This window comes from Salvia hispanica, chromosome 1, assembly GCF_029641045.1.
Source record: "Salvia hispanica isolate PSC_SH4W2 chromosome 1, Shi_PSC_v1, whole genome shotgun sequence".
NCBI lineage: Eukaryota > Viridiplantae > Streptophyta > Magnoliopsida > Lamiales > Lamiaceae > Salvia > Salvia hispanica.
The window spans coordinates 17,351,467-17,378,527 of NC_142692.1; the positions used below are offsets into that span (position 1 = coordinate 17,351,467).

Genomic DNA, 27,061 nt, shown 5'->3' on the forward strand with positions numbered 1-27,061 from the left:
TGATATCTTGGGTAGTACTCCCTCCGTCCCGGCTAAGATGACACATTCCTTGGCCGGCACGGGATTTTAGGAGTTATTGGTTGATGTGTTTAATTGGAGAGAGAAAATGTGGGTGTAAGTAATAAAATAGAGAGAGAAAGGATGACGAATATTTTAATAGGAATGAGAAGAAGTAGTTGGGTGTATTAATTGGAGAGAGAAAATTTCTAAAAAAGGAAATGTGTCATCTTAGTTGTGACAAACTAAAAAGAAAAACGTGCCATCTTAAGTGGGACAAAGGGAGTAGCAATTAATAACTAGTATGGTGACAGTTTTATTATTACATTGAATCGTGTACCTGCGCGGTTTAACTATATCCCCAAGAGGTGTTCGAGAGAAGTTCTATTATTCGGAAGCCCGACCGGTTTGGATTTAATCCAAGAATAATTAGAAAAGTGAAGTATATTATTTTAATATACATCTCGTACTAGACAAACTCTTGGAAATAAAAAGATATTAATTAATTTAAATTCCATAGCAAACTACAAATTAATTAATGGATCTAGAAAGTCTTAGACACGGGAAATAATATATTGAAGAGGTTAACCCGGATTGCTTGTATCACGGATTGGATGGGCGGTCAATATTTATTCAATAGTGGCACAAGAAATATTCCATTGGCCTTATATTGAATTATGTGTTATAATTTAGTTAATAAAGAAGGTCCAATAGGGGAGGCCCAATTCAAGCCTCGTAGATCCCTAACCTAGCTCATCACAAACTCTATAAATAAGGATGTAAGGAGAGGAGACAAACACACATCACAAGAAGTGAAACCCTAGCCTCCACATTGAGAATTTCCGGCCCCCTCTCTCTATAGGGAATTTGAAAATTTCATTTTGTGTGTTCTTGGCTTTCTTGTCTTCTCCTTCAAGATCCATATAATTTCTAAGAGATTCATCCCACGAGGAATTTAGATCTATAGCGTTGGGTCATAGGTTAGAAGATCATTGGTCTTGCAATCACTATCAAGCTTCAAGATCTACATGTGAGTGCGTGAATTCAAGGTGTTCCACAAGTTAGTAATGAAAGTGCAATAATAAGCCTTGCTTGATTTGATTGCGTTAATTCATGCTTAATCTATTCTTTCATCTTTTGAGGCAATTATGACGTCTAGTCCTTGTGCATTCCGTGCGTCTATTCTTGTGTCTTTATTGTTTTGTTCGAGAACAAACAAAAATATAAGTTTGGGGGAGTTGATACGCTCGGATTTTGCACGATTTTAAGGCCATTATTTGGTCCGTTTTGAGTGTCGAAGTTACATTACATGTCCATTATTTACATATTTTATCCATTTTGGTATTTTGACGTGTTTTGTGAGAAATGTGCAAAATAGAGCAAGAAAAGGGCATAAAAAGGTGAATTTCCGGAAGCAGGAGCTGAAGGACACCCAGCGGGCCGCTGGAACAAGTGCAGCGGTCGCTGTAAAGACTCCATAGGGCTCTGACTCTCTCCAGCGGTCGCTACACCCTTGCCAGCGACCGCTGGGAAAACATGGCGCGCGATAGCTGTCTTCAAACTCAATTTTTTGGAGATCTTGAAGTCCGATCAGGGCGTTATACACACCATTCTCTTAGCCATGAAAAGAGCTTCAAGTTAGTACCAAGGTCACCTCAATCGGAGTTCTGTGGAGAGAGTTATGGCCGTTCTACCAAAGTCGCGCAAAGCTGCCAGCTGCAGTCTAGGCGGAAATTTAAAGAAGGAAAGAAGATATTACCTTGTGAAGCCAAATCTTTTCCTTCTACTATAGGGAACGAAAATTACATCTTTCCTAATGCTTGGAGGAAACTTATTACCAAATTTAAATCCTTCTCAAGCCTATATATACCCCATAACCTCATTCATAGAATTCAACCAATTCATAGCTCCCAAAAGGGGAGCCTTCATGGCTCCCCCCTCCATTCTCCAACCCTAATTCCTCCATCCATCCTTCCATCACCTTTCTTGGAGATTGAAGCAAGGCAAGAGGATCATGGAGACTTCAAGATTCATCCTTGGATTTTGTTTGTTTATTTCATGTCTCGTACTTTAATTATTGTTTTAGTTCATCTGTCTACGGGTTGCTAAACAATAGAATTTTGAGGTTTGATAGTAACTGATTTTTATGTTGTTCTTTTTATGTTTAATGTTCAGAACTCGTTCCACTTGATTTTTCTTGAACTTTTATTCGACTAATTGGCCGTTACCTTGATTATTGTCAATCTTTGATCGGTGATAGCTTTGATTGGTTTATCTTATATGTTCATACAATAATTGTGACATGAGTATTGATGCATGATAGGGAGAAATCGTGGTAAAACTTGAGTCGGGTGAACGTAGAACTAATTAGAATAACTAAAGAGTTAGTGAAATCATTATCCTTGAAATTTCTCTATTTGCCTAATTCTATCTTCTTTGCTTTTATTGTTTTACTTTATCTCTAGTTTTATATATTTCAAACTCAAATCTAAGTTTCACTAGATAGTATTTGACGCTTAGTACATGATAGCCAGTTGCAGTTATATTTCCCATGTTCGATATCCCGGTACTGACCTTTAGCTATACTAGATCTACCATGTATACTTGCAGGTATTTTACAATTGTTTCCTCCTAAGTCAAACTTAATTGGATAATTACAAATTTACAATTGTTTCCTCAACGATAAGAACAAGGAGAATGCGAAAAGATGTTACGTGCGATAAAGAGTTCAAGAAGAGAAGAGGTGGAAACAATGGCGGATCCAGAAACTGATAATCCTGGGGTCGAAATAAATGAGATAACTTATATCTTTGTTCTGCTATAGTATAGTCATATTCTTTCGACGTGAATATTAAGAAAAAATTACTTTATTATAGTAGAACATTCTAAAACGAAAAATATCTCAACTATTTGGAACATTAGGAAATATATATTTAAATAATTATTTTAAATAAAAAATTATTAAAATTTAAATAGCACTATGTTATGTACATGATAATTGGGTTCAATGAGCATTCAAAATCTGAAAACAACTAAATATAATATTATTATTAAATTTATCATATGATAGTTTATATGATAGTTTGGATATATTTAATGAAATCACCAAAAGTCAAAATATATTCAACTAAGAATCCTTATAATATACACAAAAGTCAAAATATATTCAACTAAGAATCCTTATAATATACTGTAGCACTTTAATAAATAGTCTCATTAAGATAAGCAAAGTAATGAAATCAATAAACAGTATATTAATTACTATGTTTATTTAAAATATGATAAAAATGAATTTACGGATTAGAGAAAAGAATATACTTATTGATAAGTACTCGTACAACAAAGTTGAAAAAATAAAATGATAAAAAATTTCTTATAGAAAAAGTAAAAATATCATATTAAAGATGAAACTTATGCTAAAGTTTTCGTATTCAATATTATGAAGAATTAATTTAATATTGGAACTTATATTAAAATACAAGGTAAAATGAATTGGGCTTTAACTAATTTGTAATAAAGAAGGCCCAATCAACATAACCCTTCTTCTCTAAGCCGCCAGAACTGATATTGACGACGGGGCGGAGATGAAGAGACTGTGGGGTTGGCGGTTGATTGAAGGCGTTTCTAGGCGATTCACCGGAGCCGACGGTGGGGTCGGCTGACCCCACTCGACCCCACCTAGATCCGCCACTGGGTGGAAATAGAAGAGAAGTTCCAAACAAGAAAGTGTTAGAGACAAAGAGATACTAAATGATGTATTCCTACACTGGAGAGAGATTATACCTGCGATCTAATAAGATTAATCCAAATATTTTTGGTCAAAAGTGGCGATGCCACTAAACGACCGGTATAGCATGACGAGGGTACGATTAAAATGTTTTAAGAGAATGATTGTTATAACATGCAAGAATATTATGAAGATATGACTTTCGACTGACTACAATTATTTGGTTGTAATGACGTGATGAATATCAACTTGGAATCCATGGTTTCTTAGAACGATATTACCATGTTCGGCCTCAGAATGATTGACTCGACTTATTTTAACACAAGTGATACCCGCAAGTGTACGAGGCTAGTGTAGCAATTAACAAGCAAGAGTATCGTATCACACAGAGACAAATTTGTATCAACTTAACTACCACGAACAAATGTTGACTACTATCTAGAGAATCAAGAAAAGTTTGGTTTTTTTCTAACACTAATAAAAGCATATACTAAGCAAATAAACAAGTAAAAGCAAATAAACACGGAGTGAAAAGATAATATGGAGAAAAATGTAGAATTCAAGGATCCGATGCACAATTTCAAGCTCTTGTCCAATCAAATTGCCTTACCTTTTGGTGTCTCTAGAATTACTAAGCCGACCACAATTATAGATTAAACCCCCTCCCGAGGTGAGAAACCTGCAGATTAGGTGCTAGGATTGAAGTCCCCTTCTAATCCTAAAACCCCTAAGCTCGATTAGGTCAATGACCTTACTCAAAACCTCAACTCTCCCGAGTTTTATTGCATTAAGGTGTGAATTATTCTTATTTCCAGATTAATTATTTCATCTCCCGATTAATCTAATTAATCCTACGCAATCAAGTGGTGATCAAGCAATTGAAAGGAATAAACCTAAGAATAATCAAATAACTACAAGAGCAAGGTAAGAACAAAATCAATTGGATAAAAACTATGAAATTAATGCATCATCACCAAGAATCTACAAGAAATGTTTAGCTACTCATGTTCATGGAGAAAACTAAGTTTAACACAAAGAATCCGAACAAAAACATGAAAGATAGATACTAAGAACTCCTGTGGAACGAATCTATGGAATGAAGTTTTCAATCTTCCGATTTGGAGTCTTCAATCTTCAATTCTCTCTCTAGAAGTGTTCTTGGAGGTGTGTGTAGGTGTTGGAGGCGGTAAGGTAGAATGAATCTCCTCACATCCAACCCTAGCCTTTTCTTCTCGTTTTTCCACTTCAAAAATCGCGTTTTCAGCTTTCAGACGCGTCAAACTGACGTACCCGGCCGGGTAGAATTTATGAACTGTAAATCCACCCGGCCGGGTGACAATTTCAGACCCCTTTCTGAACTCGTCACGCTGTCTTCAGGATACCCGGCCGGGTGGAATATTTGTGCTGTAAATTCACCCGGTCGAGTGTCGTTTTCCGGCTCCTTTCTGATCCTCAAGTCCTACCCGGCCGGGTAGAATTTATAATAGTAAAACTCACCCGGCCGGGTGTAGCCTTTGAAGGCCCTGCTGCCTCCTATGCACAATTGGCCGGATTTTTGCCTCTTTTTTATCTACTTATCCTAGAACACTCAACAAACACATGAAACTCCAAAAGATAGGTTAATTGGCTGGAAATAGACAATTCAAGCATCGAAACTCAACATTAAGCACCTCAACATACCAATTAAACCGACTAAAATATGAGTTTATTTTGATATTGTGAGCTTCCAGCATTGTTTCTTCTTCCTATGAAATTAGTAACTCACTTCCAGTTTTCGGATATCAGGTTTTTCCCTCATATTTCCAGACACCTTGAGGGGTTGTAGTCTTTTGACTCATCATTCATTTGAGCAAGATTTTGATTTCGTGAGCTCCTGTCATATAACTGCATTTGTACGGTTACCTTCATTATGATCATGTATCCCAGACATGCTTTCTGAAATGGTGGAATATTCTCTTCTTGAACTGTTGTTCACTTTTCTTTATTTCATAATCATGTACTCCATGTGGCAAGTTCTTTCTTGGTGAAGTGAAATTCTTTTAACTCAGTTCCACTACATATATTGTTACATGCTCAGAGATTTTTCTTTCTGCAACACCAAGTTAAGGCTATCATGTCCTCTTTTTCCTTAACGGGTTTGATCTAGTTGATTTTTCCAAAAAGTTCTTTCACTTTGAGTTGCCTTTAACCCGTGAACCTATTGATGTAACTTCATCATTCTGCATTGTGATGTTGTTGAACCAAAATCAATGTTGCTTCACACCAATGCCTGTTTTTTTAAAATCCCCATGCAATTGAATATTTCAGGCCTTGACATGTTTGAACCATCATTCATTGATGTCGAAAATTTTCGTATAATTGATCGGACAATTGAACTATCTTGTTTGGCAGCCTCCTATGGAACTTGAGATTTAATTCAGTTTCATGTTATTATCATGGTCTATCTCATGTCCTTTCGAGCTCTCATCTGAAGTAAATTCTTAAGATCTATGAGTTTTATTTGATACCTTTTAAACCTTTTAATTCTCGGAATGAACGTGTTAAGTTCAATTGAATTTAGTCCTTGCCTTGTTTTCAAACCAATTGTTGCAAGTTGGTGAAGAGATTTGAAAGAGTCGAGCTAGAAACGCTGTTCTTGTTTCCTTGATTAATTTTGGAGCCTTTCCGATTAAAGACATTTTCAGTAGTGATTCTTCAAGTTGAAATAAGTTTCTATCCAAGTAAGACTGTTTGATCAATTTTTGAGTTCTTGGCACTAGACTCTAGTGAAAGGATGAAGTTGAGCTTTTCGGAAACACACGAGGAATAAGTTTCTATAGTCGACATAACCAACAAAAGAGACATTAAATATACCACATCTACATACCTCTTGTAGTGAGTTGCTTAGGGATCGAACGTTATGCGATATACACAGATAACGGGCCTCAAGAAAGAGAAATGTGAAGGAACATAATATATATCAAATAACATTGTTGTACCACGAGATATCTATATAAGCGATTGATTGATCGATACGCGAATAACGAATAAGAGATGAAGTGTTTACGAACCTTGTTATGCGAGGATGTTGTAGAGAAAATTTTGGGCACCCTCATAGGTTACGGTATAACAAACAAATGTCGTCAACAATAGAGATTTGTCCAAGGTGTGAAGTAGAACTAACAAGTGGGAGAGACAGACGAGAGAAGAATCTCGTGAAGCACCACCACTTTCATTATTGAAACATAAATTCAAATTTACATGTATAAGAACTAGCGCAAGAGAAAGGAAAAGAAGTCTTGCGGCTAGGAGTGATGGAGCCTACACCCATATTTGTGTAACGAAGAAAAATCGAGGTTATCCTACAATATAAAGTGCAAAAGTTGAGAAATAAATTTATACACCATGAATACAAGAAAGGAATTAAAGAATTGGAAGACAAGATGATGGAGAGATATTATATTCGAAGGATGTAAGTAAATTTCGGGACGAAATTTTTGTTAAGATGGGTAGATTGTAACACCCCGATTTTTTATGCATTTTTATTTGTCATCGAAAGACGTCGTTTGCGCATTTAAAAATTTGTTTGCCTTTATTTTTTTTATCGAGAGAATAATTTTAAAATTTTGGGCCTATGACAATTCTTTTCTAGACCAATTCTTTAACTTGAGCCCACTTTTGGAGAAGTCCAAATTACTTCCATGAGAATCAAACGGGGATTGCACAAAATCAGCCACTCCTTTTCTTTTACGAAATTTTTGGCAGCACCACCTGAAAAATAGGAACAAGAACAATTAGAGTTTCATCTTTATATCACACGATCTTTCTCTACCATTCGTTCAGTTTCAAGAAATCGTGAGGGGAAAACTCTAGAATATGTAAAGAGGCAGATGCTTCAATACACAAAGAGACTCAAATAGATGGAGGTAGCGGCGGTGGCTGGATCGAGGTGACAGCAGCAGCGCTGCACAGTGAAAGCAGCGACCACGGCTGCACGGCGGCACGATCTGCAACGAGTTTCGGAATCAAGAGCAGCAGCAGGCTGCGGTGCTGTGTTTTGCCGGAGAAAACCAGCGAAGGAGAAGAGAGAGGGACGACAACTTGTCGGAGACGGCATGACATCGCTGCGGGAAGAAAAGGAGAGTATAAGGGGTTCTATATGGATTGAGAAGAAGAAGATTGATATTAGGAGTAGAATCGGAGTTCACTGATTTTGATTTTGGAATCAAAATCGAAGAGAGAGGAAGGCAGAGCGATCGATTTTGAGAGAGAAAGAAGACAACGAGAGTTTGAGAGAGAAATATGAGGGTGCTTGTTGGTGAAAGATTTAGAGAGATACGCTGAGGGGCTGATGGTTTTGAGAATAAGGCTGCGGGCAGAACGTGTATCCAGCAGGCAGCAGCGATGATGGAGAGTCGCAGCTGCGGTGAATCGCAGAGGTGATGAGAGAAGAAGATAGGCGGAGGCTTGAGCCCTTGAACTCGCCGACGGTGACAACGGAGAACAGATCGGAGGGCAGAGAGAGCGAGTTTTGGAACAGGGGCAATAGCTGCGCGAAGGACAGCAGCCGTGCAGTGGTTCAGCGACGGCGACGTCGGACTTAGAGGGCGAGTAGCAGCAGCAAACCGCAGCGTCGCGAATTTGGCGACAGCTCGGTGTCGCCGAGAAAAGAGAAGGGGAGAAAGAGAAGAAGTTTCTTTGGGATAGGAGAATGCAGGCGACGAGTGCTTTCTGGAATTGGGAACAAATTGAGAGAGAAATAGGAGACGGCAGCAGCGGCGAAATGTCACGGAGAGAGAGCGAACAGCGACGACAGCAGGTGACGCGATGGTCTGTGTGTGGGCGACGAACACTGAAAGGATGATGATGGCACGTCGGAGAGCTGTAGAAGAAAGAGCAGAGGGATGACCGCGTGTGTTTTGATTTGAGAAGAGGATTTCAACTCCATTCTAGAACTTCACGTAAGGTGAGGAAGATTAAGGATTTGGGCCTTGTTGATTTAATATTTTGGGCTTAATGAATTAATTTAAATTTTGGGCTTACTATTTTAATAAAGGAGATGAATTGGACTTAATTTGGTTCGGGCCAAATTATTTGAATGGAAGATTGCGCCAAAGAAATAAAGGTGATGGTGTATTGAATTTGGGCCAGTAGCTAGGAGCTTCAAGGATTGGATTAAAGAGTCCTAACAGACGAGGATTTCAGAATTTTCTAAGTAATGTCGAAGGGTAAGATTTAATATCACATAGGATTCGTGCTTTGGTTTAATTGAATGTTGTGTTCTCTAAAGTCTAATTTTTGCATGATATGTTCTTTCATAAAAAGGGTGAATTTTTGTAAGCTGTTTGAGAACGGAATGGAAAGACGAGTTGAGGAGTTAAGTATTTGAGGTGGACTTTCTTTTTAAATAAGGACTATGTCCCAAGTATGTTTATTTTTAAATGGTGCAAAATATGTTTGTCATGCCATATTTTTGTGTTGATGTGGGACCAATCTGAAGTGGCTTTTGCCATGTATGGTTAATCAAATTCGGGTCTGACTAGGGAGTGAGTCCCTACTCAGGTTGGTGTACACCCAGTAGATCGTGCGGTATCTCTTTTAGTTGGCCGGTCTAGTGATTTGGAATGTGGCCACATTCCTTGTCATGTAGTTCAGATATGGTATGGTGATGTTGATGATGTTGAGGTTGACGGTGATGATGATGTTGGTGAAATGTTTTAGTGACTCGGGCCCTTTCAAAGTTAAAACCCCGAGGTCACTCGTTAATGGCATGATAAATAATTTTAAAAAAATGTTTTCGGCATGAGTCCACTGAGTGCATCAAGTACTCAAGCCTGCATTTGTTTTAAAAATATGTGCAGGTTGAGCGGTGACGAGCGTGGTGGGTGATGAGCATAAAAGTGAAGAAGATGTTTATCAAATGTTCGGAATATGTTGTGTCTTCATACATGGCATTATTCTACTCTCGAAATGCTTCCGCTAAATGTTGTTTCTTTTGAGTTCGTGTATTGTCAAGATAGTTTCATTTGGAGTTGTTGATTATTGAAATGATACTCTGATTTTATTCGAGCTATTTATATTATATTAAGCTTTGGCCGAGTTTTGTTGTTTCCCCCTTTCTTCCCCGCTTCTTTAACCCTCCTCTGATCGCGATTCACCGTGTTTTCTATCCTTAGAAAATCCGGGCGTGACAGAAGGTGTTCCAATATTACTTTAATTTTTTAGGTTTTAATTTTTATTTTCGTTTTTGAAAAAAAAAACAAAAAACATTTTTATTTATTTTCATTTTGCTTTAAATTTTTTTTTTTTTCATTTTTCCCTTTTAAAAAAATTTATTATTATTGGAGCAGGGTCAGTGATCCGCTGCATTGAACTCAGCGGCCCGCCGAGAGAAGGACAGTGTGGGCAGAACATCCATAGCGGTCCGCTAGACTGTAGCCAGCGACTGCTGTGGCGAGTCAGACACGATATTTTACTTAAGGTATGTTTCCTCTTTTCCTTCTTTAATTCTTATTTTTTCTAACCCTAGCTTCCACTTCGCCCCTCTCTTTAAATTCTTTTTCTCCACATTATTCACACACCCACACTCCTAATTCACATCACTCAATTAAATTCTTTAGATTCTACCAAATTGTTCTTGTGCTCAAATGTTAACCAACGCAAGGTACGTTCTTCCTGTAATTTCTGAGCTTTGATCTTGAATTCTTTCATTGGATGACTTTGTTGTTGGTATATATTTTGGTAGTTTGAATTGGAGTTTGATGGGGGATGATATACTTTTGCTAATTTGTTGGTGAATTTGTGAGTTGAATTATTGGAATTGATCATTGTTGGGTGTGCTTGAATTAGCTTCTTGTCGTGGAAGAAATTTGAATACCCCGTTGATTTGATCGTTGATACGCATAGTTCATGTTCATAGCATTGAGATACTATTTTATCTTGCATGACGTGTGTGTTTTTGAGCTTATATTGTTTTTTATGTCCTTGGTCTATTGTTGAAAATTCTTGCAAATTAGTGGGGGACAGAAGTCTTGATGGGGGATGATTTTTGAATCAAGATGGGTTACTTGGTCTTGCATGTGATTATGTTTACACCTTGATATGGTTCAAGTTTGGGGGATTGCCAAATACTATGTGTTGTATCCTACTACAATTTTCTCCATTCTATGCTCACATTGTGAATTTGTAGGTACAAAGGGATCCCAAAGGAATTCCCATGATAGGGGATAACTCATGAGCTTCAAAGAACGTCAAGCTAAAGACGAAAAACAAGCGCTTGTTTGGAGGCAACCCAACAAATTTTCCTTAAATTTTTAAAGTTGTTTTTGATTTGTGTTGCGTTTTTATGTTTGATTGAAATTTTGCAGGTTTTGGACTCTCTCCAGCGACCGCTGCTGAGCTCGCAGCGATCCGTTGGCCACGCACTGGAAGGATCTGACTCGTCCGCAGCAACCGTTGTGGGACGCCCAGCGACCACTGCCCAACTACAGTTCTAGCGCGATTTTTCAATTTCTTTCTAATTTTAGCCCCGTCCGGACCCCACGAGAAAATTTCAAGGTATCTTTATTGTTATCTAGTTTACTCACGTCCCTACCGACTCTATAAACTTATTTTACACTTTGTTGTAAATAAGTTTGGGGGGATGACGTGGTGGAACGTGAGTTTAGGGTTTTTGTTTTGTTTTTGTTTTGGAATAAAACCCGGAGATGAATTTATTGTGAAAATATGTTATGAACTTAACATGAAGAACTTAGAAATACGTATGCTTAGGGGCACACTTTAGACCGAGTTGCCAATGATATTACATTCCATCCATGTTTAAGTATGGCTTGACGTTTTGATCTTGATTTGAGCTAAAATTTTTTCTTTTGTGTGATTTATATGCATTCATGTATATGTTTCTAGAACTTGCTCCTAGTCTTTCCTAAGTTTACATAGTGTTTAAGTTGACAAGGGAAGATGCTAGGCCATCTTTTCTAGCCTACTTTTATATCCAAAATTTTCGACCCTCTCAAAATTTTTCCCTTCGGAGCCAATTTTGATCCTTTAAACCTTTTCTTTGGAAGCCAAATAAATGGGGACAATTTCTTGGGGTTAGTATAGTTTCTATACATTTTGTAAAGGAATTGGAGAGATAAGGAGAAAGTTGTAAAAAGTAGTGTGCTTAAAATGTTGAAAAAGTACAAGTTGAAAAAAAAGAAAAAAGTCAAAATATGTGCTTGATCTAGAAAGGATGTGTATGAAAAAGAAAAAAAAAGGGTTGTCAAAGGTTGTGAAAAGAAAAGAAAAATCAAAGGAATTTGGGAAGTGAGAAGAAATATAGACAAAGTCTAGAGTTTACTGAGATTTGAATTGTTGGTAAGGTGTTAAGTTTGATGTGGTAGAAATTGATCACTTTTGCTATGTTTGGGTTTAGTCACTTTTCAACCAAATATTTCTCACCTACCAAAGAGCCTATATTACAACAAAAAAGAAAGACCTTTCGGACTTTTGATGCTTAATCACATCTAGTAGAGAGGGATTAGATTTTGAGCAAGCCTATGGTAAACTTTGCATGATGCATGATTTGATTGCTTATACACTTAACCTATGTACACTTTGAGAGTGAGAGAAAGAACACTTCCCATCTTTGGAAGTTTGCCACATGTGAGTGCGTGAATTCAAGGTGTTCCACATGTTAGTAATGAAAGTGCACTAATAAGCCTTGCTTGATTTGATTGCGTTAATTCATGCTTAATCTATTCTTTCATTTTTTGAGGCAATTATGACGTCTAGTCCTTGTGCTTCCGTGCGTCTATTCTTGTGTCTTTATTGTTTTGTTCGAGAACAAACAAAAATATAAGTTTGGGGGAGTTGATATGCTCGGATTTTGCACGATTTTAAGGCCATTATTTGGTCCGTTTTGAGTGTCGAAGTTACATTACATGTCCATTATTTACATATTTTATCCATTTTGGTATTTTGACGTGTTTTGAGAGAAATATGCAAAATAGAGCAGGAAAAGGACATAAAAAGGTGAATTTCCGGAAGCAGGAGCCGAAGGACACCCAGCGGGCCGCTGGAACAAGTGCAGCGGTCGCTGTAAAGACTCCATAGGGCTCTGACTCTCTCCAGCGGTCGCTACACCCTTGCCAACGACCGCTGGGAAAACGTGGCGCGCGATAGCTGTCTTCAAACTCAATTTGCCGGAGATCTTGAAGTCCGATCAGGGCGTTATACACACCATTCTCTTAGCCATGAAAAGAGCTTCAAGTTAGTACCAAGGTCACCTCAATCGGAGTTCTGTGGAGAGAGTTATGGCCGTTCTACCAAAGGAAAGAAGATATTACCTTGTGAAGCCAAATCTTTTCCTTCTACTATAGGGAACGAAAATTACATCTTTCCTAATGCTTGGAGGAAACTTATTACCAAATTTAAATCCTTCTCATGCCTATATATACCCCATAACCTCATTCATAGAATTCAACTAATTCATAGCTCCCAAAAGGGGAGCCTTCATGGCTCCCCCCTCCATTCTCCAACCCTAATTCCTCCAACCATCCTTCCATCACCTTTCTTGGAGATTGAAGCAAGGCAAGAGGATCATGGAGACTTCAAGATTCATCCTTGGATTTTGTTTGTTTATTTCATGTCTCGTACTTTAATTATTGTTTTAGTTCATCTGTCTACGGGTTGCTAAACAATAGAATTTTGAGGTTTGATAGTAATTGATTTTTATGTTGTTCTTTTAATGTTTAATGTTCAGAACTCGTTCCACTTGATTTTTCTTGAACTTTTGTTAAACTAATTGGCCGTTACCTTGATTATTGTCAATCTTTGATTGGTGATAGCTTTGATTGGTTTATCTTATATGTTCATACAATAATTGTGATATGAGTATTAATGCATGATAGGGAGAAATCGTGGTAAAACTTGAGTCGGATGAACGTAGAACTAATTAGAATAACTAAAGAGTTAGTGAAATCATTATCCTTGAAATTCCTCTATTTGCCTAATTCTATCTTCTTTGCTTTTATTGTTTTACTTTATCTCTAGTTTTATATATTTCAAACTCAAATCTATGTTTCACTAGATAGTATTTGACGCTTAGTACATGATAGCCAGTTGCAATTATATTCCCCATGTTCGATATCCCGGTACTGACCTTTAGCTATACTAGATCTACCATGTATACTTGCAGGTATTTTTAGTGCTAATAAAAAGTGCATCAGGTACCAACTAAAACAACTACTGAAACACCTTATGAGCTTTGGACTGGGTGAAATCCTAGTCTAAGTCACACTTACATTTGGGGATGTTCAGCTGAAGCTAGGCGTTACAAGCTAAATGAAAAGAAATTGGACTCCAAAACAGTAAGCAGCAACTTCATTGGTTATCTAGAAAAGTCAACGGATTACAAATTTTATGATCCCACCACAAGAACAATTTTTGAGATTGGAAATGTTGTGTTCTTTGAGAATGTTGAGTTTGGGGGGAAGAATGCAATAAGGGACATCACTTTTGAGAAGGCGTCTACAATGATTGTTGCTGCTGCTGCTGCTTTCGACAATGCCCAAATTTATATTCCTGAAAGTTCAACCCCAACAACCTCAAGAACCTAAAAAAAATGCCAATAAGTTGATGATCCTAAAAAAAATGATGTTATAAATACACAAATCCAAGTTGATGATCATTCAGGACCAACATCATTGGTTATTCAAGTTCAACCCCAACAACCTCAAGAACCAATGCCAATAAGGAGGTCCACTAGAGAAAGGAGAAATTCCATTCCGGATGATTATGTATTTTTTCTTACTTAATATTAGTTTGAAAAATAATGACCATGTCTGTTGATCAAGCAATGAAAGATGCTCAATTTAAGAAGTGGACTCAAGACTTAGATGAGGAATATAAGTCAATGATATTTAATGACGTTTAGGATATTGACCCATTACCTGAAGGTGTGAAACTCATTGATTGCAAATAGATTTTTAAGACCAAAAGGGATTCAAAGGGTAATGTGGATAAATTTAAGGCATGTCTTGTAGCTAAAGGCTTCACTCAGAAGGAAGACATTGAATACAAAGAGACTTTCTCTCCGGTTTCTTTGAAAGACTCATTTAGAAAAATCATGACATTGGTAGTATAATTTAATCGTAAGCTACATCAAATGGATGTTAAGATAGTGTTTCTCAATGGTGAACTTGATGAAACGATTTATATGGAGCAACCAGAAGGTTTTGTTGTCGGAGGCCCAAAGAAAATGGTTTGCAGCCTTAAGAAATCCATCTATGGGCTCAAGCAGGCCTCTCGTCAATGGTACCACAAATTTCATGAAGCGGTTCTCTCGTTCGGTTTCGAAAAGGTTTGTTGTTGATGATTGTGTAGATCACATGTTCAGTGGGAGCAGAAGCATCTTCTTGGTACTATATATGGGTGGCATATTGATTGCCACAAATGATAAAGAAATGTTGCATGATACCAAGAATTTTGTATTAGGAATCGAGATTCATCGTGATCGCTCTATTGATATTCTAAGATTGCCATAAAAAGGATACATTGAAAAAGTGCTAAATGTTTGAGATGCACAGTTGCAAGCCTATAGACACCCCGAGGCTAAAGGAGACATGTTTAGTCTAGCTCAATGCCCTAGAACAAGTCTTGAGATGAATGAGATGCAAAAGATTCCATATGCTTTGGCTATTGGAACTCTAATCTAATGTATGTCAAAGTATGTACTAGACCTGACTTGGCTTTTATTGTTAACATGTTGGGAAGGTATCTTAGTAGTCCCAGAATGGATCATTGGAAAGCAGCAAAACGGGTTATGAGATATTTACAGAGAACAAAAATTACATGCTCACATTTAGAAAATCAAATCATTTGGAGATCATTGGGTATTCTGATTCTGATTTTGCTGGATGTCAAGATAGTAGGAGATCCACCTCGAGTTATGTATTTCTGCTGGCTGAAGGAGTCATTTCATGGAAAAGTGCTAAGCAAACACTTGTGGCACTTTCCACCATGGGAACAAAATTCTTAGCTTGTTATTCAGTATCTTGTCATGGGTTATTGCTGCGAAATTTTGTCTCTGAGCTACGTACTATTCAAGGAGTTGAAAGACCACTAAGTTGTATTGACAATAACTCTGCAGTGCAGTACTCCCATAAGTATAACAATAGGCGCTCTGCTAAGTCAAAACATATTGAGATAAAGTTTCTAGTTGTAAAAGAAAGGGTTCAGAGTGGACAAATTTCTATAGAGCATATAGGAACGGATTTGATGATTGTAGATCCGCTCACTTAGGGACTAGCACTTAAGGTCTTTCATAGGCATGTAAGCCATACGAGTGTCTTGTCATTTGAGGACACTACCGTTTAGTGGGAGTAGTTCATTTTGTTAATGCTCTATATTGTGTTTAAACATGTTATAAAACTCATGTTATTTTCTGCATAAATAAATTGTTATGTTTTTTTTTCATTATTTGTGTTATTTAGTTTTGGTTTTGGTTTGATCTCACTAAGGATTTGGGAGGACTAGTTGGAAATAGGCATGTTTGATCACCTTGCATGAATTTTCCATACTACACTACCGTTTAGTGGGAGTAGTTCATTTTGTTAATGCTCAAAACATGTTGTTTTGCATGTGATTACCGATGGGTTTAATCATGAAAAAATATGGTGACTGCCTCTTTAGTCCTATGTCGATATGGTTGATAATAAGATTGTATAGGAATACACCATGTGATAGCATATTTGAGCGCTTATTCGGTTTGTACACATTCAATTGATGTCATGTGTTGCCCAAGTGGGGGATTGTTAGACATTTGGGCTTCCGCCTTACAGTTTGTGCTCCCTCTCCATTGTTTTTGGTTAATCACCATAGAGAGCTTTATATAACATGTTCATTCAATTATTCTAACATTTAAGTACTCTCTCCACCTAGTATTTAAAGAAGATACCTTGACTATTGAATATTTTCTCCATTTAGATATCCCTTTTGACTCGGCACGGATTTTAAGAAGTTACTCCCTCCGTCCCACTTTAGGAGTCCCGGTTGGAATATTCCATAATTGGTAATAGGCGCCACATTCCACTCACCTTTTTCCACTCACATTTTATTATAAAACTAATATATAAATATAGGACCCACATTCCACTATCTATTTTCACCAACTTTCCTTTATATTTCTTAAAACCTGTGCCGAACTCAACCGGGACTCCTAAAGTGGGACGGAGGGAATATTTGATTTTGTGAAGAAAAGTAAAGGGAGAAAGTGAGTGGAATAAAATAAATGGTTCTACAAACCGTGGACAGCCCAAAATGATAAAATGGTTCTTTAAATGGTGGACAAATGAAGTACTATTCAATCTGTTCCAAACAAAATGTCACGTCTCGATGATGATATAAGATTTTAGATAGTGAGAAAATATATTTTTTATACTCCCTCTGTTCCAAGGAAGATGACCCCTTCCTTGGGCAGCACGGGATTTTAAGTAGCTTTATTTTGTGTGTTAAGTGAAGAGAGTAAAGTAAGAGAGATGGAATAGAGTAGAGATAAATGTGTTTCCATTTTTAGTACTGAGTCATCTTGATTGAGACAAATAAAAAAGGAAAGTGAGTCATCTTTAATGAGACGGAGGGAGTATATTAAACACGATAAAACTTTTTCAAAAAAATGTGACGGTTCGTGGGACAACTAAAAAGGTGCTCCTTGGTTCCATTAGGCTTGGAACAAATTCATATTTAGGCCGTTTCATTAGAGTTGAATCATTTTCTTCTTTAAAATATACAATTCTTATCTCTCTTACTTTATTTTCCTTTTTATTTTACTCTCTTCTAGTCACTTCACTTAACCTATTAAATAAATTAAATATTTATTTTTTAATCTTTGTGCCCAAAATGCTTCAACACTAATAGAACAAATGGAATATTATTTTAATTATTTAGTATCTCCATCCACTCGTACACATTCAATAGTTTTGTTTTATTTTATTTTTCATTATCCACAAAATTAATCATATTCTATTTCCTCTCCTCCGTCCCCATAATTGACACCAATTTCCTTTTTTTTATCGTCCTAATTAATTGACACCCTTTCTTTTTACTAATTTTGATAATGAATCTTACATTCCACTAACTCATTTCACTCACTATTTATTATATCCACTAATTTTTCCACCCACTTTCTACAATATTTTTTAAAACTCGTGTCAAATTAAATGATGTCAATTAATGGAGGACGGAGACAATATTTCTGTAAAAGTTCCTTCTCTAATTTTGTGTTATATATTATCCATTATAATAAATCTATTAATTATTAAAAAATAATAAAATTTACTACTCCCTCCGTTCCATAGTAATGGAGGCAAAACTTTTCGGCACGGAGATTAAGAAAAATTGTGTTAGGTGAGTTAAGTAAAGAGAGAATAAAGTGGAAAAATGAAAAAGGTAGAGGGATGAAGAGAGAAAAAGGTAGTGGGTGTGAAAAAATGTGTTGACTTTTACTAAAAAGGGAAATGACTCTATTACTATGGAACAGACGAAAATGGAAAAACGCCCCTATTACTATGGAACGGGTGGAGTATATTTTAATTGGGTATTGTAAAATTATAATTGGAAATATGAACATGATTTACAATTTAATTATAATGGACTTTGATTCTGCAATGTAAGTGTCACCTAAGGGTGGAAAAATTGACTGATGAGAAACTTTGTAGTTCTAATTTATTTTCAAAATGCATCTTGAAGGACAAAGGGACGAAACTCTGTAGATGAAGTTTCGTAGTTCTAATTTATTTGATGGCCGAGAAAATTTACCCTTGAACATTTTTTATGATTGTCACATGGTAGCCGATTATTTGTCCATGTATACAAATGATTGGCTAGGAATGGTGGTATGATGTTTCTTTAAGAGGTGTTGTCATTTTAACGCACCCCCATATTTTTTAGTTAGATCAATAGTATCCACCGATCGAAAGATAAAGATCGAATCCCTAACCATTTAATTAAGCAAAGATGTTTTTCGTTTGTCACAGCAAATGCTGGTATACGCATACCCATCCATTATTATGGAAAGATATTTACATAGGTAGGATTTATATTATTAGATTGAATATTTACAAAATCACATCACCCAAGAAGCTCAAACATGTTAAATCCATCAAATAAATTACTCCCTCCGTCCCGGCTAAGATGACACATTGTTTAGCTGGCACGGGATTTTAGGAGTTTTTGGTTAAAGTGTTTAATTGGAGAGAGATAAAGAAAGATGGATATTTTAATAGGAGTGAAAAAAAATGATTGAGTGTATTAATTGGAAGAAAAAGTTACCAAAAAAGGAAATGTGTCATCTTAGTTGGGACAAACTAAAAAGGAAAACGTGTCATCTTAAATGGGACGGAGGGAGTAGTTCGGAATGTACATCGATAATCACCTGATCTAAACGTCCACTCTGTAAGGTGAGTCCAGAAATTGGTTGATGCGTAGTAGTAGGGGTGTGCATTCGGGTTTCGGTTCGGTTTTTTGCCCAAACCGAACCGAACCCGAAAAACCGAATTTTCTTGAAAATCAAAACCGAACCAAACCGAAAAACCAAAAAACCAAAAATCGAAAAACCGAAAACCGAACTATAAAAACCGAATTAAACCGAAAAACCGAAATTCTATAAAATTTCAAAAAACCGAAAAACCATAAAACCGAATTACACCGATAAAAACCGAAATTCTATAAAATTTCAAAAAATCGAAAAACCGAAATTAAAAACAAATATTCACAGAACCATAGCAAGATTAACATCTCAAACAACAAAAAACAAATATTTAGGCTACAACTATCAACAAAAATAAAGTTTCATAAATATATAAATATGTAGGCAACAACATTATTAACTAATGGAGATTTCACCGTGTTTTTCAAGAATCTAAAGACTTCACATAACTTCTTCTTGCTCAAACTTCAAGTACTCCCTTTTATTCAACATCTGCAAGAACAAACATTAAGAAGATTATAATAATAAATTATAAATTATAGAAAATGCAAATAATAGTAGAGGAAAAATTCTCAATTTAACCATATGTGCATATGAATTTCAGTAAATTGGAGAAAATTAAACTCAATTTCAACATGTTAAAATTACAACACACAATTTCAAGAATCAAAGTAAAAATAACACATAGCCAACATCGAAAACTTATAAATCTGGACATATTACACTTTAATTAATTCCTAAACATAAGTCTGAATTTGTACCTTCCCGGAGGCGATGTGGATGGCTGAAAGGCGGAGCCGCGGAGGTGACGGATGGTGGGCTGGAGAGGCGACGATGTGGAGACGGGAGGAGGCAAACTGGAGGACGGCTGTTGACCGGAGGCGACGGACTGGAACACGGCTGTAGGGCGGAGACGACGGGCTGGAGGCGACGATTTGGAATCTGGAGGAGATAGCCGTCGATTTAGACTTGGGAGACAGAAGATGGAGAGTTTTAGGTTTAGAGAGTAAAGCAGAATGGAGGCGGAAGAAATTATTCTAGGGTTTGAGTTTTAAGTATTTTATAGGTAATATATATATATATATATATATATATATATAATTAATATATTAAATATAATTCGGTTTTTCGGTTTTTCGGTTTTTTTTTTCATCCGAACCAAACCGAACCGAACCGAAAAACCGAAAAAACCAAACCGAATTTCAAATTTTCGGTTTGGATCGGTTCGGATATTCGGGTTTCGGTTTTTTTCTCACCCCTACGTAGTAGAATATGCAACTTATACATTTAGGTGGTATTCAAATTTCTAAATAAAATAATATTATCTAAGATATAATCTAGGATTGAGTTATAAATTATTTTAATTGAAGGTGATTAACTGTGACTAATTATCCTATGATTATCCATCTAGGATTGAGTCGTTGGATTGAATCTCATTAACCAAAAACACTACATATTTAATATCGAGATACAATCTTGCAAACTGAACACCCCTTAAAATTCCATTTATTATAGCATTATGTAAATTTGGAAAGTTTGAGTATATAACTATATAAGAGCAAGCATGTGAATGCAAGAGCGTCTTCACAAATTGCTGCGAGCATCAAATAATGAATGTCGGCCTTCAGCAACAACTGCTCCAGTTATTTTGTTTCGTATGAGCACGTGCGTTCCCGAGTAGCCACCTCGTCGTCCTAAACACCTTGCCAAAATCTCCAGTTCATCCTGCCAAGGAAGACGAATAAGAAGTAAGAACTATCAATATATTAGTAGGATGCTCAGTAAAAGCAGCTACTCTGATATCTGAAGCAAACTCAAGAACACATGTCATGGCAAAATACTAGAAGTGAAACACTGAGCAGCAAATCAAACACATTGCACCAACCTACCCCAAACCTCATATTTCCTGTTCCTGCACCCACCAAACTTTGTTCGACCCAAAATTCCACTGCTACAATGCCATCACCTCCTTTAAATTTTTACATTATCGCAAATCTCTTACAGTCCATCTCTGCAACAACTATCCTTACATGCTAAAACCTGTCTAAAACCTATCTAATGATCTTTGAGCAAACATCTTCTAGATATGTATAACAGTGGTTAGCAAACTGTAAGGTTGTGATTTCATTTGAAGGACCCTATTCACTACCCATGCAAATAAATAAACCTCCCAACCTCCAAACCTATTTCTGGTTTTCAACAGGTCTTGTTTCTACTTTTCAACTAGCATTATTCCCTTTCTATACCTTTGATTATTGATAGATAAGAAGAATGACTCTTCTACCAACTTGAATTCGCCAATCTGGCAAAGCAAGGACAGACAAATTTAAAGCTAGAAGTTCACTTGCCATGCAATGCTAAAGATATTTATTAAATAGATCAACCTTACCTTCTCATTTGATTATACAATCAAACTAATTTCCAACTTTTAATCCATATATATTTCCTCTGATCTATCTTCAACCTAACTCGGTCAAATATGAAAATTGTCTACCTAGCCCTACTTCTCTTGGCACATATGCACTTTAAATTTGCAAGCAGTTATGACAATTTTGCAACCCATCATCTTCTTGCATCCTTGGACACTGGACAGTTGATACAAAGCTTTGAATGTGGTTCTTATAAAGCTTACGAAACTACAGTTCCGGAAGGCCAAACATGATGAGGGGTAGGCAAGGAGAAAAGGTGTATTGGGGATTTTTTCTTCCCTTAATTCTACCATTATTCGCTGAGGATAATTCCGTATTTTGGATGTAGAAACTAAAAAGTGGATCCATTATCTCCTACTCAACTTGTGGAATCTAAAAACTTAGTAGCTTTCAATCAGAAAGGTACGTGTTAGCAAAGCCATAACTTGGATAATGATTTCACTACAAGTTGAATTAATATCCTCTACACATATAGAAACTCCACTCTCAAATGACACAATGTTGGATTTGATGAGTTTTTGTAGCAACCAAGCACCACCACTACCATTCCAAACACAAGATATTGCAGGCAGGCCAGAAGCGCGGTTATAATTAAAGGTAACAATCAATCAATGCAACCAATTTCATAGGGGAAAATGAAAATCACATCCATCCGAGACAAGCAACTAACATGAGTGATTATCACAGCAAACAATGCTTCTCCTCCTGAATGAATTAATGCGACCAATTTCATAGGGGAAAATGAAATCACATCTATCTGAGAAAAGTAATTAACATGAGCGATTATCACAGCAAACAATGCTTCTCCTCCTCAATGAATTAATGCGACCAATTTCATAGGGGAAATTGAAATTGAGAGAAGCAATTACATCCAGTTTGGCAGGCGAGATAAAGGAGATTGAAATGTCAGCTGATAGATTCCAGGAATCATCACCCTGGTACGCCACCGCAGCTCCTAAAAGATCAACTAGAGTGCTGATCGCACCCATAGTTAGGTTGCCATCTCCACCCTGCGAGTTGTTGTTGACATTCAATTCCAATTCCGATTTCCAGGAAACATGAAAATGGAGATTCAAGCTTACGAGGAGACGGGGAGGCACTCTGAAAGAGGATGAGATTAAATCCGGGCGGAGCACGTGGAGGCGGACGCCTCTGCCGCCGAAGCACTCGTAGAAGCTGGACTCGGCGAGGGGTCGGTGGGGAGGCAAGCGGAGCCGCGACACCTCATCGGCTGCTTCGCCGGTGGTGTATTTCTCCAGAAACTCTCTCGCCTTCTCCATTCAAACGCATTATCAATCAGGCTCAAACGCATTATCAATCTCAATCTATCGTGTATCACTCAACCACTCAACTGCCATTCCTTTGACTAAAACACGTTTTACCTAAAATGCCCTTTTTCTGTTCGGAACTCACCAATCACATATAGGGACATTAATGGAAGGCGTAGGATGAGATCTTAGAGCAACCACTATAGGGCCGGCGCGCCGGCCGCCCCGGAGGCGGCTTAGCCGCGGCGATCTATAGGAGGGAAGGCGTCCTCCCCGTGGGCGGACGAAACTCTTGGGGCGGAAGGGGCATCGCCGGCTTTGCGGCGAGGACGGGCCGCATGAGAGAGAATCGCGGCGGCCGCCGCGCCTATCTATTGCGCGGCAGCACCGCCGCGGCGGTCGCCGGATTTTTGTTTTGTTTTTTTTTTTTTTTTAAATTCGAATTTTAATTCATTTTTTTGGCTTATTTAAATACTCCACCAATTTATTTTCCACTCCACGCCCATTTTCACTCCACCCCCAATTTCACAACCCTAGATTTTACCAAATGCACGGGAGAGACGAAGATTCACCCGGCACGGAAGAATCGGGATACGGATACTATCCTTCTTCCCAGCCATCTCAGCTGTGGGGATCGAGTCCCAGTCCCCCTCCATTCCAGTCGTGGTCACCGACATCCTCGCCGTGACAACAAAGCTAATATCGGGGTCAATCTTCTCATCAGAGGAATTTGGGTCGTTCGGCATTTGGAGATTATCGACCCACTATGGACTCGCCCAACCATCCGCGGCCGGATACCCCTTCTCACTCTTTCCAGCCCACCCAGACTCCGTTATCTGATTTCGATAGGTTCACACTGGAGCAGATGATGGGGCTGATGAGTCCGGGCCTACCGGAGACCTCGCCGACGAGATCTTCCGGCGGCGGCGGTGGTGGGAGAGGCGGCGGCAACGGTGGTGGTGGGAGGGGCGGCAACGGTGGTGGTGGGAGGGGCGGCGGCAACGGCGGTGGGGGAGGGGCGGCGGCGACGGCGGTGGGGGAAGAGGCGGCGGCGATGGCGACGGGGATGGCAGCGGCAGCGGCGGTCGCGAGTCGGCGGTAACAAGTCGGGGCGGGCACTACACCAAAGACGAGTCGATTGCTGTGACGAGGGCATGGGATGCCGTCACATCAGACCCCTGTGTTGGCACCGATCAGACCGAGATGGGCTTTTTGAAGCGCGTCTTGTTGACCTACAATGAGTTCAAGCCGAGAGGCGCCAAACCGCATGACGCGGAACAGCTCCGGAAAAAGTTTGGGAGGATTCTGACACCCACCAAGAAGTTCGCGGGCATCTACGGCAACAACCTTCTCAACGATGAGAGTGGCCGCAACGAAGCCGACGTGAAGGCTCTGTCTGTGTCCCAATACAACGCGCTATATAAGCCTAGGTTCAACCACTGGGAGGAGTTTCTCGTTCTCGAGAACTACCCGAAATTCAAGGCCATCTGTGCAGAGGAGACAGGGGGTCACGCGGCGAAGCGCAATAGACGCAACAGAGCCGGGAACTACAGCAGCAGTAGCGGCGGACAATCAATCGACCTCAACGACGCCCAAGCGGAGGAGCCCTCTGATACACACACCAGGCGCTCACGCCCTCCAGGGCAGAAGGCCAGTATCCGCATCGCCCGAATATCTGCAGGTTCCTCCCGCTACTCAGCGGCCGCGTCTGGATTGCGAGGCGCGCAGGCGCCTTCTGGAGCTCAGTCCGTGGACCATGGGGCCCATGTGGTCTTGAACAGGAACCTGAATGTGCAGTTGATGAAACAACTGCAAGATAACTGCCGTTTCTACGAGTCGGCCACCGACCCGATCACCAAGGCGATATACTATGAGCTAATGTGTAGGACCAGAGAGGATCTGGGGCTGACTGGTCCAGGGGCGACGCCGGAGGGAGTGGGCGACGAAGATGAGGCAGAGGATTCCGACTCCGCCACCGAGTAGATGGTGGCTGTGTTTTTATTTGTTTTTGTATGTTTTTTTTTAAATGTTCGTTGTGTAGTTTTCCGGTATCTATGAATACAACGAATATTTGGTCTCATCGAACTTTTTAATTTTATTATTATCTCGTTCTCTAATTATTTATAGTCCGATAATTTTAATTGTAATTGAATTAAAATAACAACAAATAAAATAAAGTGAAATTTGTCCACCAAAAAGTGTCCGTTATTGCTGCGAACACTTTTTTTTGTGGCCGTGGACAAATAAAATGGGGTTATGGACAAAAAAAAGTTGTCCACCAAAAAGCATCCACCTATAGTGGATGCTCTTACGAATGATACCACGAAATGGCGTTGCCCGCCGCCGGCGAAGGCAGAGAGAGGAGTAACTGAATTGATTCTTCGAAAAGCCAGCACTGTTCATTCAATATAACCCAAGAAACAAAATTGTGGAATTAGGGGATAATAATTGCTGAATACGTACAAAAATGTTTCATCAATAAATGGTAAATTGCACATTCTTAATGGTATTCCATCCCTCCCACGCATCAAAATTGGTAAAAAAAATTCTTTCCACCCCTACTGTAATCTTCTTTGGAACGGAATGAGTACTTATTTATAAAATAGAATGACAAAGAATAAATAATTTAGTGGTTCGGTTAAAACGAAAAAAATCAAAATTAATTAACAGCACCCTATAAATATATTAAAAAATGCTATGTTATTTGGTTTGATTACAATTGTGAATTGACATTATAATGACTTGGAATTCAAAGCTCCAATATGTACTTACTGTGAAGAAATTTACGGTGTGTTTGATTCATGAGATTCAATCTTATAACTCAATCTTAAATGAATTTCATAACTAAGCCTTTTCAATTAAAATAAATTTACAATTCAATTCTAAATTATATATTGTACTCTTATTATTTTATCTGAAAAATCAAACATTGCCATAGTGACAATGATAGTGGTAAAGGATTGATGCTTACCCAAATTCCTTAGGTTCGAATCGCTATGCAATATTTTAATTTGTATGCATTATAAACTTTGGGATAAAATACAAAAATGGGCCAAGCCCACAGAAGCCAAGCAAGCCGATTTCATCACCATACCTCCGTCGCATTTCATCTCTAGAGAGAGAGAAAATGAGGAAATTTGATCGCCGGTGTTCTTCAAGAGAGAATGGAACCGCTGCTGGCCATTCCTAGTCGGATTCGGAGTCACTGCCACCATTGTCACTAAGATGTCCCTCAGCCTCACAGGTATTACCCAAATCCCCATTTCTCCCCAATTTTTATCATCTGTTTTATTCATGATTTGTGCGTTTTCTTTTCAGAGGAGGAGGCGGCGAAATCTCCATTTGTTCAGAGGCACAGAAAGAGTAAGTTTGTGCCTTTTCAAACCCTAGAATTTGTTTAATTGTAAAGTCGTCTGTTTATTTATGAATCTCGATTTTATTTTCGTAGCGGATGTAGTGCAATTTGATTTTAGGTCAGAGATAGTTGCATTGTTTATAAGAATCTATGATCTGTTTTATGTTCTAGACTTCCCCTACCATTTACTGGTGAAATGAGTTTTGTCACTAACTATGAAAATCATAGCTGTATTAAGGGTGTCTCCGGCGGCGGCCCTCCCACTCGCCCTTCCCATGCCACGTCAGCACTAGCCCCTCCCATTCCACTGCCATATCACTAGCCCTTCCCACTCGCCCCTCCCACTAGCCCTTCCCACAATTAAATTAATTCACAATTAAAATTTAAATTCATGGAAATAAAATTTGACACGAATACGAACGGGAAATACGAAAATTACATTACAAAACAGAATTACATAATTAAAAAAAATTACATAATTTTAAAAAAAAACATAGTTTAAAAATAAAATTACATAACCCCCTCGGCTTTCACTCCTCGTCCTCGTCCCCGCCCCCGATCTCGACGCCATCATCATCAATGGCTGGCATCCCTAAATCGCGCCGACATCGGTCGACCATCTCCTTGCACAGCCTTCTCAAGACTGGATCGTGCGTGTTATACCACTTCAAAGTGATCTGCATCAGGGTCTTCGTTTGCTGCGCGCGGGCGAGGCTGTCGTCCTCTTCTCCTCCTGGGACCTCCGATTCGACCTCGTAGGACCCGCTGCCGCTGCCGCTTCCCCTCGCCATCCGCTGCGCAGCCTGTTGCCCCATCGGGCGACGACGACGGCGAGTG

The 27,061-nt window shown here is 38.5% G+C and overlaps 1 protein-coding gene and 1 pseudogene across 2 annotated transcripts in view; one reads left to right on the forward strand and one right to left on the reverse strand.

Annotated features, from left to right (window-relative positions):
- Positions 1–20,648: 20,648 nt before the first annotated feature.
- Positions 20,649–22,924, reverse strand: LOC125219615 (uncharacterized). The gene is made up of 3 exons (XM_048121636.2): positions 22,684–22,924; positions 22,471–22,611; positions 20,649–20,897 (listed from the first exon to the last, which is right to left on the reverse strand). The coding sequence occupies exons 1-3, from the start codon at positions 22,879–22,881 to the stop codon at positions 20,757–20,759; spliced, it is 480 nt and encodes a 159-aa protein (XP_047977593.1). The 5' UTR covers positions 22,882–22,924; the 3' UTR covers positions 20,649–20,756.
- A 2,944-nt stretch (positions 22,925–25,868) lies between these two features.
- Positions 25,869–27,061, forward strand: part of LOC125224470 (ATP synthase small subunit 6-A, mitochondrial-like) — a 35,282-nt pseudogene continuing 34,089 nt past the window's right edge. The window contains exons 1-2 of the transcript XR_016134532.1: positions 25,869–26,113; positions 26,188–26,232. The product of XR_016134532.1 is annotated as an ATP synthase small subunit 6-A, mitochondrial-like (transcript). The remainder of the gene's footprint in view (positions 26,114–26,187; positions 26,233–27,061) is intronic.